The sequence below is a fragment of the Rhinolophus sinicus genome, chromosome 17 (assembly GCF_057876585.1).
Source record: "Rhinolophus sinicus isolate RSI-liver-muscle chromosome 17, RSI-T2T, whole genome shotgun sequence".
In the NCBI taxonomy this organism is placed as follows: Eukaryota; Metazoa; Chordata; class Mammalia; order Chiroptera; family Rhinolophidae; genus Rhinolophus; species Rhinolophus sinicus.
In genome coordinates, this window is record NC_142517.1 from 151,008,297 (window position 1) to 151,027,077 (window position 18,781).

The 18,781-nt window shown below is 35.9% G+C and overlaps 1 protein-coding gene across 2 annotated transcripts in view; it reads right to left on the minus strand.

Moving 5' to 3' along the window:
* The window catches only part of LOC109445155 (CD302 antigen), a 108,359-nt gene that overhangs the window by 54,135 nt on the left and 35,443 nt on the right, over nucleotides 1–18,781 (minus strand). For both annotated transcript variants that reach the window (XM_019727252.3, XM_019727249.3), the window contains exons 15-27: nucleotides 17,900–17,968; nucleotides 15,491–15,602; nucleotides 15,052–15,087; nucleotides 14,497–14,672; nucleotides 14,061–14,131; nucleotides 13,706–13,785; nucleotides 12,998–13,137; nucleotides 11,417–11,522; nucleotides 11,031–11,191; nucleotides 7,842–7,971; nucleotides 6,472–6,698; nucleotides 2,665–2,830; nucleotides 1,006–1,173 (exon numbers count right to left, since the gene is read on the minus strand). In XM_019727252.3, the coding sequence (XP_019582811.3) occupies nucleotides 1,006–1,173; nucleotides 2,665–2,830; nucleotides 6,472–6,698; nucleotides 7,842–7,971; nucleotides 11,031–11,191; nucleotides 11,417–11,522; nucleotides 12,998–13,137; nucleotides 13,706–13,785; nucleotides 14,061–14,131; nucleotides 14,497–14,672; nucleotides 15,052–15,087; nucleotides 15,491–15,602; nucleotides 17,900–17,968 (1,642 nt within the window). The remainder of the gene's footprint in view (nucleotides 1–1,005; nucleotides 1,174–2,664; nucleotides 2,831–6,471; nucleotides 6,699–7,841; nucleotides 7,972–11,030; nucleotides 11,192–11,416; nucleotides 11,523–12,997; nucleotides 13,138–13,705; nucleotides 13,786–14,060; nucleotides 14,132–14,496; nucleotides 14,673–15,051; nucleotides 15,088–15,490; nucleotides 15,603–17,899; nucleotides 17,969–18,781) is intronic.

An 18,781-nucleotide genomic window follows, 5' to 3' on the forward strand; every position in this document is an offset into this window, starting at 1 on the left:
TTAAACATTTTGATGTTAAATTTGGTCTTATAGAAAAGTGATAAACTAGTAGCTGAGTAGAGAATTTAAAACATTGATTCACTTCACTTTTTCCCACTTAAAGCTTATTTTACGTTGCTACAAATCCACCTGTAGTAATGAAGCATTGTCAAAGACTATAATCATTAAAACCTCTTGGATGGGCTAAAAGACAGATGTTCCTTTTCCTTAGAGATCACTCTTATATTAGGGTTAAAAAAGTTTGGTATTTCCCAAAGTGTGTTCCTCAGGAAATTAACCGGAGTTCCTCAGAAAAAGGCTACAAAAATAAAAACTTTGCAAATATTGGTTAAACTAATTAAACAAAGTTAAACTTAGTTTATTTATGCCAATATTTCTTACAGTGTAGGCTAACGTACATGTGGTGTCCAACCAGAAGCGACGATGTAGCCTTTTCCTAAGGATCCTTTATGTAGAACATCTAGTGTTCTACACAGCACACTTTGGGGAATAACAGTTGGATACTTTCCAAAGGAACTTCCCAAAAAGTTCAGAGGCCTTAGATCCTCAGTGGAGCTCATATGAAATATCTGAAGCATCTGGCGAACTGAAAGTGTGAAATATGTACCTCTTTTAATCAGAGCTGCTTCTTTGTGGGGTTTCTACGCTTTTGACCACTCACACTAACCTAATTTTCACTTTGCCCACAGCCTAGCTTGATTTAACATCCAGTTCTCTGCTTTCTAGTGTCATTTCTTTTCCTTTCAAAGCACAACCCATTTTGTTTATACATGTAAAGATAGACTAGTTGTCTAATGGATGGCTAAAAAACGAGGTAACTCCTATACTTTCCTTTTTTAACTAAACACAAATTTTAATATTTTGTCATTGGTAATGTAGAAATTAGGAGATGAACATTTTTGAGATCTAGTTACTAGTGATAATTAGAAATATTTATAACATACTCAGGTGAGATTTTTTTAAATGAGCATAGTGCAATATATAATGACCACATAATATACTTACTCAGTTTCTGGCACCTAGAATGAACATCATTTTGTGTTGTTGCCATATATATATTCTTTGCTATCATGAAGTTGTAGCAATAGTTCTGAAATGGTATCCATGGAGTATTTAAAACAGGAGATGGACATCGAATACTGGTAACTGGTTTGACCTCTCTTTCAGTCTCATCTAGAAAAAGAATTAATGATCTGAATATTAATTTCAGATATAAATATAAAATCCTGTTAGTAGTAATTAGACTTGATTTGTGGGAAATATTTAGGAAGCCAAGAAGTAATAGCCTGCTGAAGCTTGTCCTGTTTATACTCAAATATAATGTGACCTCTTAACTGGCTTTCTATAGGAAGAAATTATTTAACACAGTAATTTTCTTTCTCCTGCTGTGGAGTGACTGGAAGAATGTAAAACATGAAGTGCTATTAGGTTAAATACAGTTTCTGTCTTTCTTCATCTCCAAACTTCAAACACCAGGGGCCACCTGAGAGAAACTATACAAACATATTAGTAATAGGTACCTAACTATAACTTTGAGAATTCATCTTCAAGTTTCTGGTTACTTATATCTTTTCTAATTTTAAAGGAACATTTTAATGAAGTATTTGATGTTCTACATAAGTTATTGTTTTAACCAAAGTAAACAGAAATAGTTGAAAATCTGACATCTAGAAAACCTGATTACGGCTTTTTTTTTGCATTTTGTGAAAAGGCCATACATTCAAGAAGATGCAACTATAGATATGCTCTACTCAAAGCGAATCAAACCACTTTGGTATGTAGTAGATACATTCAGAGTCTCTCCCTGCTCACAACTACTCTCTTCATCTGTGAAGTAGTATCTTCTTTACACCCCAAACTCACAAATGTGGACCCTGGCAGTTGTAAAACCTCTTTCTTCTGTCTGAGCTAGAGATTGCATTCCTGACTCAAGCTGAGTCCTTCAGATTCTCTCTGAGAAATTGAAAAATGGAACTCAGAGACAGTCAATTCATCTCCAGTTATGGTTATAATTGAAAGCTGCAGAGCTGTGATGTTTGACAGAACATCAAACATCTGTGAGCAGACAGAAGCAGAAAGTATATAAAGAGAAGAGTGTAGATAATAGAGAGAAACAGAAAAGCTAGACAGAAGACAGGATCTCTGGGCTCCTGCTTCCCATTCAGTTTCTGATTCCCATTCTGCACGAGGCTTAGCTCTATCCCCATTTTCGAGGATCTAAATCTCCTTTTTTGGCTTAAGCTAGCTTGAGCTGGTTGCTGTTACTTACAACCAAATGAAGCTTAACAATGACTCATAGAAGAAAATTTAGTTGTTGATGATAAGAATTATAAAAGAATTCCCATGAATATAAGTTTTCTATAAGAATTTAAACACAAAATAAATGCAAAATGAGGCTAATGGGAACTTGAAACTAAAACGTCAATCACCTGTGTCAGCTGACAAAGATAAAACATGTCTAAAATAACAAATTAATGACAAAATATTTAATATATTAATTCGACTTGAATACAAATGTTCACAACAAATTTTTATGTAAAAAAGGACACGATTATAATTTCTTTATGATTTCTGAACTAGATTTTATGAAACCACTCGCCCAAAATTCCACTACTCATGAGACTGATCATAATTCAAGAATTAAAATATTTGAATTTAGCATACTTCCTGGATAGTAGCAAATAGCACCCGGTTGATAAGAATCACAATCAGATGTTTTCCAGAATCCATCAGTGTCTAATAATACACAGTCCTCAAGTTGTGCATTATTTTCTGTCCAGCGAGTAAATTGAAGATGTTTCCCATCTGACCAACCGAAGTTGAGTTCATCCTACAAGGAGCAGAAATACATTTCAAGAGGCAAAACTTCATATTACCCCATTTGTATTACTTTTATCTTATATTTCACACACACTTATACTGCACTTAGTATGTGCCAGGCACTGTTCTAAGTGCCTTACAAATATTAACTTATTTAATCCTCACAACAACCATTATATTCATTTTAGAGATGAGGAAACTGAAGGCATGTAACACGTGCAAAGTCACGTAGAATACAAACCGCAGTGCTTGGATTCTACTCCAGGTCATCAGGCCCTAGTGTTCACTGTCTGAAATATCATGCTATGCTGCCTCACACATAATTGGTACCATTGGTTGTTAGAAATCAGAAAGCCAAAATGGAGTGAGGACCACTGATGAAGTGAGAGACAACATGTAATCGTGGAAAGAACATGGGCTTCCGAGCTAAGCATACCTAGTTTTGAATTCTGGTTCGGTCACTTACTCATTTTTGATTGTGAGTTTACCTCGCCAAGTTTCTACCCCTTCATCTATTAAATGAATGTGACACTTAACGTCATGGCTGGAATCAATGGGATAAAGTGTAAAACACATAACTCATTGACTAGCTGGCACACACACAAAAAGCTACGTAAATGTTAGCTCCCTTCCTCTTAGCCCCTCAGACCTGTGGATCTCACACCACTGTTTTCATGCTTGTCTTTGGGGAGGAGCTTCTTTACTCACTATATTCTATTGTGCACTCAGTCTGTGAACATCTGTCTTTATATCCTGCTAAGTGACTGACCAATCACCTATCTTGAGAGGCTTTACAGAGTAGGTACAGGAGTCTAGAAGGTGAACTGTGGGGTCCAGCCCTGTCTGAACTTCCCCATGGTGCTGCCAGAGCACGGGGCCTTACACAATGGCCTAAGGAGCTAAGCTTTTCTGGGGCTCCAGCCAATTTTGCATCACTGGTTTATTTGGAATATTGGGCAAAGGTCACACACAGTCTCCTTAATAGCAAACATGGTCAAGCGTCAATACTACCAATGTTGCATTCTGACCTGTTCTCCACCAGAGTTCCATTTGTAACCTTGTGACCAGCTAATCCCCAGGCAATGTGGCCCCAAATGTGGCCTTTTGGCCATGTGACATTGCCTGTACTCTGTATTGCCCTGGATTCAGTCCCCTTTGCTGCACTCCCAGGTCCTGGGCGGGCCTTTGGAATTTGCTTTCCTCCTAGATAAATCATCCCACACCTTCTATCTCCTTACTGAATACTAAATCTCTTTATTAAGACAATATGTATCTCTTTACTAAATTCTTGACCTTAATTAAAACCTATCTTTTCTAAGAGAATAATTTCCTTTCAGCACCCACAAGGGAAGGTTGTTTGTTTTTCCATTCCCAGTATCACAGGGCTATGAGAATGGGGTAGTAGGTATTTGTATCTCCTTCAGTCATTTCCTTTGAGGTTTATGCCCTTCTTTTCATTGCCAACTCCCAGATTCCCTGCCTCTCTCTGACATTCACTGAGGCTCTGGCCCCCTCGCTCTTCCCTGGCATTCACTAAGGAGATGCCCCATGTCTTGCTCTGTCCCCTGGTCCCACTACTGATTCAGGGACGTCTATGTCCACGTGGATGACTCACCTGGTTCCCAAGCCTTCTTGACTTCCGCTACTTCTATGTATTTTCACTTCTATGTACTTGAGTGACCCAGTGCCACAGCCATACTCTACACTTTTTATATAACCCAGAACTGCTGCTCTGCAGACATTGTAAATATGCCTTAGTTCGGGCCAACATCGTGCCCTGCATGAATTTTTTTCTACAAGAAACTCTAACTGGTCTCCTATCTCTAGATTGCTCACTACCTCCCCCACTTCCTGCCCAGTATAATTTTTCTTAAGTAAAAATCTGGTACTATTGTTATTGTGTTTAAAAATCCTTCAATACCTTCACGTTGCTTTCAACACAAAGTTTTATTTATTTATATCCTGTCAGGTTCCAAAGATTTAAGGCAGCTTATGAAGATATATAATAAACAGCTACAAAGAAAAACACAGGTGAAGATAGAAAAATAGGATGAGAAACAAGACCTAAATCATTAAGTGGGGGAAAAAAGCTACAAAACAGTATGACCCCAATTGTCTTAAAAATCAATGTATGTACATAGAAAAATAACTTGAGGATATATACCCATTGATTAAGCCATATTTATCACTAGGTACTATGATTACAGGTGATTTAAATATTTTTCTTTTAATTTACTATAACTTTAAAAATTTTCTACAGTGATGATATACTTTTGTTTCAAAGGTGCAATGTGCTTGAAACTAGGAAATATAATAACTTATTACCACCCTCACAAGAGACACAATGATGGGTTTTACATGATACCAAACACCAAAAAGAAAGTAAGGAAAAACAACGTTATGAAGAAACTGATACTGTGAGATCTGGGGAAGCAGATTCAGCTGATGATCTGGCTTGACCTGGGGGTACATTTTAAAATATCCAGAGTCTTGGAGAAACTATTCTTCAAGCAATTTCTAAATACTGCTTCTTTTAATTGAGGTTCTGGTAACTGCTGGTGGTAATGAATCCAAAGTTTGTCAAAGATAATGTTTACTTCTGAGTGTATCCTCCAGTTTAGCCCTGAGTTGGTGTTAGGACTAAATTGTCTTCCATCACATTTTCTCCATGCAGCCCTAAAACCATCTTTGTATATTCAGGGTTTACATAACTTAGGTTTGCTTCAGAATGCCATGGACTCCTCTCTCCTACTCTGCCAATTACCCTCTCTCTGAGATTTGATTAGGAATATTAGTCTAGGCGACATTTATCTAACTTGGGCGTGCAGCTGCAAGGGGCAAAGGTCACATCACAATCTTTGTAAATGGCACCCCCTACGTAGTGCATAAGGTATGCAGCTTATGTACTGGTCCTGTATCTTACCCTTCAGTACATCTCAGTGGGCAGAGTATTGAAGTATTACATAGGAGGTCTAGAAACGAGGCAAAAATGGCCTATAATGTTGAAAGGAATACTATAGCTTTGTTTATTTATTTATTTAAAAAACCCTATTAATTATAACTGAAAGTTTACATAGCATAAATATTCCCATTTGTGCTACATGTAGGTAGTTTAGTGTTGGGAATTAATAAGAGAGCAGCATTCCTTGCAGGGCTCTAAAATAAATGAAAAATACCTAAGACATCTATCCAAGAGCTTGAGATGTGGCAAAACATTATTCTAATCCCTTTTTAGAGTGATGTAATTTCACTCTGCGGATTCTGAAAGGGATGAAAAGGATTCTTCAACACGATCTACAGTGCTTCTACCCACACAAGCCCATTTGATGTTTTAATTCTTCCCTTCGTTGGTTGAGGAGACATGGCCACTCCTGATTCCAGTTCAGTCTTTCAGTGGAATAAATAAAAAGAAGCGCTCAGGTATAGATGTCCACTAAACTTTTTTCTTAATTTACACAATAAAGCATCAGATCTTTCAGCACTGGAAAGACCACTGCCACTAAAAATGATGTAATTCACATGATTCATTCCCTGGAGTAAAATTTTATGATTTCTGGTTTCTTTAAGTCTTCTGTGAGAGCTGTGATAAAATCTCAATAAAAAATGTTACATTCCATCACCCAGTCCTGGCAGCTGGGACTGAAAACTTACGTCTTGACTGGAGAGTCCGATCCATAAGGAAGCGTTATGAAGGACCGCCTGCACAGTTAGGTACGCCTGCTGATAAGGGTCTGTGATGCTCACCAGACGCATGTTATGTTTCTCACACTCCCTGAGAGCATCGGACCAGGTCAGAGTTTTCAAGATTATTTTGTACAGATTATTTAGATGCTTTACAGTTTCTGAGGTATTCTTCAGGGTTGGTGTGCCTCCAATTTCTGTGCATAAAAGAAAAAAAGCTCACAAAATCCACCCACTCTGTAAGTCACTGGATATTTTTTCAAAATTTTCCTGTAAATAATGTACTTTAGATATTACTTATCTATTCATTTATTTTAGATTTTGGGTGGAAGAACTATATCTTCCTTTATGTCTTCAGTAAAATGTATGAGCTACAACATTTGCTTTCTAAAATCAGAAGAAGATTCTGTTTCAGTTGATCTAATTTAGGAAGACAAAAAGCTATAAATAAAAATAGCCTGCGATAAGATTACCATTTCAGGTTGGTGTCAAATACTTCCTTGGTTTGAACTGCTCCACCAAGAGAAGGTGTTAGGTGTTCCATTACAAAGTTTTCATCTGGGAGAGCTCCCACGAGAAAACGTACAAAACCATCCACGAGAGGAGATATTTAAATTATTGCTTTACAGTACTTTTCTGAATAAGGCAGTTCATAAAAAGTATGAGACAAACGAGCAAAGATTAATTTAGGCAAATGTTTTCAGAAGTACACAGATTATCTACTTGAGGTTCTCATCACATAACAAGGTTTGTTTTTTTTGTTTTTTTTAAATCACTTGTTAAAAACTTATTGTGATCAATGAAAATAAAGTTAATACCTCTTAAAGTATCTTTTTGAAAATATGGATGATTCCTATTTTTAAGTACACATTTTAGTTTTATTTGGATTATAGGAAGTCATAGACAGTGACCCATTTATAGTGTTTCACATCCTTTTTTTAGTGCTAAATGTAACGTGCATGTTTATACTGAACTCAATTTAAAACATTAAGCTTTCTCTCCTCCTTTTCCCATGATAGAAAATAAAGTCTGAAAAAATGCTAGAGTAGAAAGGAGAATAAAATTCAACCATAACTTATCATCATTAGACAACTCTTATTAACAAATTCTGTCTGATACTTAATTTTGATATTTAATTAAATATGGCAATACTTGAAAAAACCTCATTCCATTTGAGATAATCTGACTCACTGAGCCAATATGAATGTAGTCATGCTGAAATTTTGTGGAAGCTATACGATTACAAATTAATATTAATTCATTTATAAGATTTTTGTGAAAAAGTACTGTACATAGCTAATAGCATAAAATACCATAGTTATCTAGATAATAATCTATACCTGAGTATTTCTGACAGAGAGACAGAGTATGGCGTTCACTGCAGGAAGTGAAATTCCACGTTCCAGTAAAAGGTGACTTCCGGTGGTTGAGCATTAGAGCACAGTGGTAGCGGGACTCTTCATCAAAAATCTAAACAAAAAGGCAAATAGGCACAGGCAGTCATGAAACGAATAGGCTGAAGATCTTAGCAAGTGAACTTTACATTCCAAGTTGGATTTTTCCTCCTATAAAAAATTCCATTAAGAAGCTGACTATGAAATCCCTAAGAAAATGCTGATGAACTTCCAAAGCCTGAGAAAAGGACAATTAACTTTAGAAATTATAAAATAAAATAGTGGCAATATTGAGAAATATATCTTCAAAACAGATAAAGAAAAAGTTAGAAATGACACAAGACAGAATTACACTAATATTTAATACTCTGCTATTATTCCTGATTAGCAAAAAAGTAGTGATTATTAACTCAACTTATTAGATGTTTATAAACTTTTTATAATGACAAATTGTGTATCACACAATAGAGAACTCACCTTGAAGCATTGATCCTACACTGGTCACTATAAAAGTTCATAAATATAAGTATTTATCTAGATTCCATTCTGTGATCACAAATCAATAATAATAGATGTAAAAATTTATTCAATGTATACTGTCCTTATACTTTTCTGTCTGTTTGAAACATAACACATTTAGAAAAAAAAGAAAAGCTTATCCCAGGAGATAGAGATTAAAAAAACAATAACAATTACACACATGCTGCTCAATAAACATTAAACCAAAAAATAAATACAGGAAAGAATAATATGAGCAATATTATAAGGGATAGGAGTATAGGAGTAAAACTTTATGTGGAAGCAAATGTGTATTATTATAAATGTATTCTGTATTTTAAAGGACAGATGAACTAAGATTAGAAAATCATAAAAAATATAACTCCAAGAAAAACAGGATAGAAAAATGTAGTCGTACTGGTAACTATATCTCAAGTAATAGTAGTAGAGGGTGGAGAAGAGGGAGGAAAAAACCAAAATATTTGCAATAAACACAAGAAACACAGGGTCATCACATTTAATATTCCAATAGTCATAAAGTCAGTAAGAAAGAATTAATGGGCAGATGACAGATGAATGGGCAAAGAATAAGAACATCCACACTTGATAAAATTCAAATTACTGTTGAATTTATAGAGGCTTGTTTTCATTAGAAATCAGAGAAATAGAAATGAAAATATAATATACTTTAAACCACCAAATTAGCAAGAATTGTTAGAAGATAACACTCCTTAGAAGCAATGTGGTAGAGAAGCTAAGAATGCTGGCTGTGCACGGAGAGGCAGCGTGATCACTGGCAAGTTACATGACTCTCTATGTCTGTCCCTGCATTTCTAAGATAGGAAAGGAATAACAGACTTTTCACATCTATTGTGCAGATTAAATGAAATAATGCCTGTGATGTATTAGCAGAGTGCCTGACACATATTAGCTGCTCAACAAATGTTAGAAATTATTAATAGGTGGATATGGATAGAAGGACCATCATAATATAATGCCGACAAAAATATAAGCTTATAAATCTTTCTGGGAAGGAATTTGGTAACCAGAACTTTATTTATTTCTTTTCATCTGGCTATATGCCCTCTAAAGTCTATCTTAAGGAGGTAACCTGAAATATAAGCAAAGAATATGCACAAAGATGTTTACTGAAGCACTGTTTAGGATTACGTAAAACTGGAAATAATCTAAATACCATTGCTTAGGTAGATGGTGTATCTATCAAAAAGTACCATGCAACCGTGAAAATGCTTATCAAGTACAGCTTTTAATGGCATAAGAAACTACTTATGATATAATACTGTGAGAAAAGTAATAGAATACAATAGTATATATACTATATGATTTTATCTATCTCAAGAAGACAATATATAGAAAAGCCTTAGAAGAAAAAAATGCTGAAACATTCATTGTGTGTTCCTAGATCGTGGTTCAAATATCTTGTGAGACCCATTTAGTAGATCATTGCAATGGATCTTGACTCACATTTGTGATAATGAAATAGGATGGGTATAATGAATAGATTAAACTACAGTAGCATAGAATAGAAAGAAATATCAATATGCAGAAGCTCTAAGGGTAAGTATTGTTGCCTGAAACTATTGTGTCAATGCAATATTATTTTTATATCTATGTGCTGGATGGTGATTTAAATGTATGGTTAAAAATTAGAAAGCCACTGGCCTAAATATAAGTGGGATAAGGGTTGATATTTTTCTTTATTGTGTTTACTTTTCTATAACTGTCAAATTTTCTATAATAGCTAAGGATTATTTTGATATTTACTTTGTCCAAAATCACATATGATTCAGAGTTCCCTTAGCCACCAACACCAATCTTGAGCAAAGTTACATTGCACCAGGAACATTAGTTGATTATTATCTAGGACCTATTTTTGGAATTTGACTTTAAAGTTAATTTCTTAATCTTTGTCCTTGGTGCTAAAGGTGGTGTGTATCCAGCAAATAGGGAAGACAGAAGCAGTTTCATGGTATATGATAACTATTGTTAATACAACACCTTCTTCCCTTCTATAACTTCTTTACATTTAGTTCTTAGGGAAAAATGATCAACAATCTCCATTTTGTACTTTTTGCCTCAGGAGTCTGAGGCTGACAGCTCCAAATCACAAAATGTTAAGTAAAGCATTTATAAACCGCTTCTATTTGTAATTCACTACTTGGTTGTTTTACATGGTTGTGTAATAAGTGCTATGGATCTGATGCTATTGTGAAAAAGCAGGGCATATACGGTACATGAAGGCCCGTGAAGTTCCAGTTGTTCTTCTTGTGACAGGTTTATTGAGATATAACTCATTATGAAATAATGCACCCATTTAAAGCACACACTCCATAGTTTTTAGTATATTCAGAGTTGTGCAATCATGACCCCCAATCAACCTTAGAACATTTTCACCATCCCAAAAAGAAACCCCATACCCTTTCACCATCATCCCCAATCCTTTCATCCTCCTTAGCCTCTGGCAATCACTAATCTACTTTCTATCTTTATAGATTTACCTATTCTGGACGTTTCATATAAATGGACTCACAAAATAGTCTCTTGTTGTTAAACCAATAATTTATGGAAGACTCGAGGATTTCACAGGGCTACACAGATTGATTCAAAAAAACTTACATTTGTTGGTATTTGTAGCCTCCGACCAACCAGTAATGGGTGAAAGTTACTGTATGTCAGCTCTCTGTTATCTATCCATTTGTTTATCCTTTCATAGGCTGTCCAGCGCAAACCAATCCATAAAGTAGCTTCCATATCCAGAAGCAAGACGGTAATAAAATCTGAAAGAGATTTTTTAAAAAAGCATTTGACTTATTCAGATTAAAAGTATACTAAAAATGTCAATGCATACCTATTACTTATGCAACTACCAAGATAGTCTTTTACCTACTCTGTAAAAAAAGTAGTTTAATTGGATTTTTAAAATATGTTAATTCTCCTCAGCCTCCCAAAACTAACTTGGCTCTAGATCAGAATAAAACATGCTTCCAAAACAATTCTGCTACCTTGTTCTCTCTGGTTCATCACCGTAGGAAGAGTGCCACCGTAGGAGTGACAAGTCTCGCTTGCTTCAGAAAATATGACAGACTTGGGTTTGATCTTTAGAAAACACTGCAAACAAAGAACATATATGAAGCACAAAATTCAAGACATGAGAAAGCTCACATAGGAAACAAATGCCTCATTTTTTTAGAGGGCTGCTAATTTTTGGTCTGTGAGACATGGAAATATACAAAGTAGTACCATAAGAATGCAGACGTTTACTCTCAATTTAAACAACTGAAGAGTCATTTTCAAACCAATTTTTTAAATCTCCCATTTATTGAGTACTTCCTCTGTGCTGAACAGTTTGCATAATATTATCTCATGTAACTCTCACAATGGATGGGGAAACTGAGGCATAGGGCAGTTAAGTAACTTTACCCATAAGTGAAATAGCCATACAATGGTATGGTCAGCACTGGGACTCTGTTATACCTGATTTCAAAGTCTGTACTCTTAATTATCACCTCCTTATAGATTTTTAAAAACCCCACATTTTAAAATCCCTATCCCTCTGTTCTTTAGCAGACTACTTTAATTCGAATTTACATCAACTGTGTAAATTAATTTAGTCCCAGGACCTTGGGGGGGAAAAAAGATTGTCCTAATTTTAAAAAGTCAAAATATACCCCTAATATTTTAACTTTCCAGCAGATGATTTCAGCTCTCAGACACATCTCTTTTTCTTTTCGATGTTACGATCATGTTAGCGTGCAGTAGTATGTTCCAAATTGTGTTTCCTGAAACATTCTACAAAATGTTTTTATTTCAGCCTCCCTACAGACTGGAGTGGCCAGCAAGATATAAGTCACTGGGAGGTTTCTAGACGACTCTAGAGAAAACACCCAGAACTTGAGTTTGAAAGTCTTAGGTTAAGGTTGGTTTTGAAGACTTCACAGAGCTTACATATTAACCCCAGCCTACTTACCTTCAAACTTCTTTTACATAATAAAATAAAGGTTTTAACATACTGTAGCAATCTCTCTTTTTAGCACCTAAATACATTTCCTAAGAGATACATATACCAACATGGATTATGCATCTCAAAGAAACAAAAATAGAATGTAGCATTTCCCAAACCTATTTAATCATAAATATCACTTGGGAGGCAAGATCAATGATTAACATTTGGTATGTGTAGTTCCCAAAAAGTAGTTTGGGAAACGCTGGTATAATTCTATTGGTAGATGCTGCTTGGGTGTGTTCTTTAAAGAGGAAAATTTATCAGCCAGCAATTTAGTCAGTTTCCTATATGCTATCGAGATTGTCCTGACTATTCAATGTCTTATTATCCATTGACAGGATAAACTTCAGCAAGCATTAACAGTAACAGAATAGGAACAGTGTTTTGAAAGACCTGTAGGCATGACTAACTTGAGAGTTAGCTAACTTGGTTCCTGGCAACGTAGAAGATCAAGTGAGATGTTTGAAATATGCAGAGGCTGTCTTGTTGAAGTTATGTGATGGGTTGCCGTTCTGCCACAGGCCATACAGCCATCACAAAAGCAATCATCATTTGCACAGTGTAGCAATTATCTTTTTACCTTATCCAGAAAAGGAATCCAATCCCCAGAGCATTGTATTTTAGCTGCAGAATCTGGACTATATTTCTCCAATGAAGATACATTGTGTTTTTCACAGATGAAGGGCAACCTGGTGCTACAGTCTGCTGGCTTATTTAAATCTGAAAAATGAAAAGCAGGATTAGTGTGGTGAGAATTTTCTATTCAGCACATTTTAAAAACAATCCAGTAATAAAGACAGTCTCTTTAAGTCAATCTTCCCCAAATGGTTAAATATATATTCCTTTTCTTCTCTAGCCATTTTTGTCTTCTATTTCTATTCATATAGCATACCAATATTGCCTCTAAAAATGCACACATTTGGTGTAACGACCACAGTTACCACAGTTCTTGATGGCAGGAAATAGAATTGAAGACGGCTAATGAGGGGAAAAAGGAACTAAATTATATTTTAGAACTGCTGCCTGTTTACCTTTGCAAATTTGTCTATGTGCTTATTAGTTATGAATGTGGTAACTTTATTTTTAAGTAATTGTTTCAGGATACAGGAAGTCAAAATATTCACAGTGAAAATGCCTTTATTTGCATTTGGAATTGGATTTATGCTCATTAGCCATAAATGAAGCTATCAAGCATATAATCAAAAAGAAAGCAAGATTAAGCTAGTAATTGAACCTGAATTTCACATATTATGTAATCAACGTTAAAGGATTTGGGAATTGATTTTACCCCTAAGCCAAGTCTTGGCAGAAATATACAAGCATTCTTCTCCGAATGTGAAAGGAAAGTGATGCCACGGATGTCGTGAGCTGCAGGAAAATGAGAGATTTGATTACTCAGAACGTAGTTGCATGTTTCATCCTGTTTGTTACTTTAATTTTACTTCCAAATTTAATGTGATACCATTATTTCATACCACTTTATTCCTGATGCTAATATGCAAAAGGACTTGGTTTCTCTAGTCTAGGAAGTTTATGGATTCATGTTCAAAACTAATTATAAATAGTAATCCATTCAGTAAAAGGAAATTTGATATTGCTTCTTTCAAATGATAACTTTACAAAGCATAAGTGAGATCGCATACTACATAAAGTGATGGTCCATTATGTGCTGCTGGTCAGTTCTCACCCACCACTTCTGTTCCTCATCAGATATCTGAAAAACAAACCAAACATCCATCCTTACATATGCTGAGTTTTAGGGAAGAGTTGTGATTTAAATACCCTGTCTCCCCAAAACCACAAACCACTAAACTTTCCAGACATTCCATTACTTTGGTCTCTAAATTACACAAATTACCAGGTTCTTTCACCAAAAAAGCAGTTTGAAAATTCTTTTTGTCTTCACAGGCCCTATTTCATACGCAGAAAATACGGTTGCTATAATTATGCATATTCATTAGTTGGATGTATAGTGTCCTACTGCAATTTTTGTACATTTTGGCAAGATTTTTGAAATATTTTTCATGGAATAAATGTAAAAACAAGAAAAATATTTAAAAAGATGTCCTATTGAATTACATTTGCTATTTTGTTTTTGATGGCTTTCAGTCCGACGAAGGATGTTAAGGTAGCCAGAGAGCTGTGATTGCTAGCACAATACAGGACAGCCTCTTCGTAGTTTAAACGAGGATCAGCAACAAACCAATATTCACTCCCTTCTATTATAACCGCAGGCCCATGAATTCCAGCACGCTCTAAAAGAGAAGAATATCAGAGTTAGGTCTGTGCAAACCAAACCGCACCCTCTAAGCATGGATTACTGGTCCAAACTATTTATAAATAGTAATCCATTTAGATCACTGCCTCTCTTTGGCCCGAGCAGTGCTGCCTGAAAGGAACCCGGGACTCCTGAGCCATGAGTGACTCTGTCACCCAGTCACAGAGAAAGACAAATCCAGCCTCATAGTCTCATTCCATATCAGCCAACCACCTTCCCTGCCTGGAGATACCTCATCTCACAGACGATGTGATAAAGAACATGCTGGCACTTAGGTCTGGGCTTAAATAATTAAGTAAACACATTATTGAAAAAGTAAAAGCAGCATTGGCTACATTTCAATTTTCTTAACTCACCTGGATTGTACCAGTCTGGTGTTTTGAGAGTACGACCTGTATAAGGAAGAAAGCAAGTGGCTTAAGTTTCGTATCCAATTACAGATTGTGTCTATAAGCGCCTTTAATCTAACTCAAGAGGACTTGCAGTATTGCTGAGTTTTGTCCATTTCTGGCCAAACCCTTTCCTTTCATGTTATGATTGCTTCAGATTGAATTTTGTGGGGCCTATGCTATAGCTGTTTTAGTGGCAACCAAAAAGGCAGATCTGTTAAATATTCATAAAGTAGTATTAGCAGGTATTCTGCCTTACAGCAGGGAAGTCACAAAGGAAGACGAGATGGATAAATACAGCTAATAAAGTACTAATAAGTAAATGAATATACCTTTAAACACCATAATTATAGACTAAAATCCTCTCTTAGGTACTTTTGGCTCAGCATGCTCAATGTTCACTTACCTTTTGGAATCTGGCACATCCATTCAAGTTTTGTATCACAAGCAAAAGGCCTTAAATACACATATTCTCTGTCAGAGAAATACCACCTTCTTCGCCATGGCCTATCCGTGACCTAAAGGAGGAAGAGGATTACACAATATTTTGAAGTTGATGCACTAAACTGTATGCCCTATGGTCTTTTAACTGTATTTTAGCTCCAGCACCTAAGATATTTATTTAATGAATGAATGAAGTGTTGGAACAGTAACAACCTAAGCACGAGCCTTCAAAGGGTCTGGCACAGGGAATATATCATAAGGTCATGTTTATGTCCAAAGTGCAAATTATTGTGGGTGTTTCTTTTTTCTTTTCTGTTTTTGTTGATATGAAATTGTAGAATCTCACACCTTTAAATTTGGGAAAGATCATGTTAGAAAAGAATATTTGGTTCAGTGGTTTCCAAACACCTGGCTGTATTAAAGCAGATCTGTGAAAAGTGACATCAAAGTCTGGCCTTAGGGGCCCAGGCTCCTTCTCTGACGTTGCTCTTTATTCTTAGGATGTTACCCTCCTCCACATGGTCCAAGATAGCAGTTGACAAATTCCAGCCAGCAAGCAGGGGTGTAAGGAATGGGGACGGCATGACCTGGGAGGATTAGCCATTACTTTTTGGACTATTTTCTCTTAAGGCCCTGATTCTGGTGGGTGCTGTGGCAGGTGAGGTAAGTTTCTCCTAAAACACTGCCCTGGCTGGCCTTATTCCGGATGCAGGCTGCATCAGGGTCTCTCTTATCTAGTTTTTGGTAGATTTTTCCACCTTTTCTCACATGAAGACTCTCCTTACATAGAACATATTGCATCAGTGTTCTGGAAATTTCACAAGCTGTCTGAAGTTTTCACCTTTTCATGTGTTAAATTGAGAATTCTATACAAATGGCATGATACCATGCAGTAATGCTTTACCGTGGCCTTCTCAGTTCTCGTCCGACCTTCCTATAACATTTCTGGTCCATTGCTGTCTTGAATCTCTTTCTTGGGCTTACATAGCAAAACAGATATTATCTAGATGTCTCTTCCTTCCTTATCTTCTTACATTTTATGTGTTGGTCATTCCCTCAAATCTACTTCTTGGCCCTTTGCGCTTTCTGTTTATGTACATTTTCCTTTCAAATCTAGTCTTTTGCTTTCTACTTACTATAGGATATTTCTTACAGCTAGCTTGGATTCAAAATATCTAAATTACAATGCACTATTTTCCCATAAGCCATCACCGCTTTTTATTGTTTCTATAAATGCCTAGTCATAAAGCATAGTGGACCCAGACACGTGGATTTAAATTTTAGTTCTGTAACCACATACACCACTCAGTGTGCAAATGTCTTCCTTGTAGGATGAATTTGGTATCAGTACCTACCTCACAAGGTGGTTTAAGTATTAAGTGAAATAATTTATGTGACACGCCTAGCATAGCACTGCCTAGCTCATGAGTTAACAAGTATTAATGGCTGCTATCATCATCATCTTTACCACAATGACCATCATTCTTCTCCCCTGACACTCTTGCTTTTGCATGTAATTTATACATCGTCTGCCATAACCCTTGTAATTGCTTATTTACTTGTATTTATCTTCTACTAGACTGTAAGTTCTGTGAAGACAACGACTGTTTTCTACCTTGTCATAGATGTGTCCCCAGAGCATGCAGACTGCTTGGACATACTACTTATGGAATGAATACACAAGTGAATTCTGCAAAGGGAGATGCCTAACTGGTCTTTTATGTCTTCTGTTCCGATTTATTGCATTTTGAAAACCTGTCTTCAAGATGAATTTTCTCATACCCACTTTAGTTTATGTCAAAAACCTTTCAATAATCCATTGCCTACCAAAAAACAGCACAAACTCCTTAACCTGGCAGCGATCTAATTTCCCAACTTTGTTTTCAACCAAAACACCAATGAAAACTTCTTGATCTGTCTTCTGTTCTGCTCACGGCCTTAGCCTCTCCGTTCCACTCCTACGTTACCTTACACAACTTCCTCATACCATTTCCGCATTAGAAAACCTTACCCTATCCTACCTGACCAAACCTCATCCCTCCTTAAGGCCCAATTCAAGTCCCACCTCTTTCTGGAAATAGGCCACAGGCATCACTTTCTCTTCTGTGTTTCATTAGCCGCTTCCTCAACCCACTTACTTGGAGTTTATTACTACATAGTAATAAGAGTTGTCTTTCTTGAATATGAATTTTATCTTCTCAAATTAAGTATAAATTAGGTTCCCTGAGGGCCGGGCCATGGGTATATGTCTTACTTCCCATCACACCCCCTATCATGCTCCATACACAAACGGATCATGGATCCGTTGCCTGAATGCACGCGATGCCAGCTTTAGTTTTAAAATATGCAGATTGTCCAGCATTGTACTGACCTTGACAGCAGCACAATCTCTGATATCATAATCCTGCTGAAACTCATTTTCCATGATAATCGTAGACACCTTAAAAGACAAGAGAGGCTTGAGAATTTAAGACTGATGTATAAATATTTGCAATTTAGATGTAATTTAGGCAGCTTTAATAACCCAAGTGCATTCCTATGCCATGGAAGGAAAACTTTTTCATCTCTTTTTTTTATATCAGGATGCTAAATCATGAGAGGACTTAGAAAATGTCATAATGTCAACAGTTTCCAAATAAAGGAAGCTGCAGTTTTGGAAGTGGAGGGGTAACAGTGTATTAAGTTCATGGTTAGAGTCACAGAATCAGGAACTTGCAAAATACTTTTTTTTCTCTCCCTTTTTTGCATCTGTTGAAATGCTGGTTATTCGATGACCTATTCTCAGATGTGCTGCAATTCTAAAATGAAAGTCAAGGGATTTTACGTTTGGAAAGAATACACACTGAATTAACACAATTGTAGCAAGGAGCAAATATTTAATATCTGAGAATAATCCATCCCTGTAAGTATCACCTAAAACTTCTCTTTAGGGTAATGTAAATATTTGAAATAATATTTAAGGACATTTTAAGGTACCTTCAAATAAATAATTTCTCCCAATAAAGATACTTCATTTTTTACATAACCCTTATATTTTTAGATAATAAAAATAAAAGCTTCTCCTTATGAAAAAAAAAAGAAAAAGAAAAAGAAAAAAATCAGTTGTACCACCCCAAGATGACCACAATATCTGAATATCTATATTTTTATATTTTTGGACTATAAATAGAGAGGCTATACTTATGTTTGTTTTTTTAAAAATAACAATTAGATTAGTAATTTCCCTCCCCCCACACTTCAGATTTGTGAATCT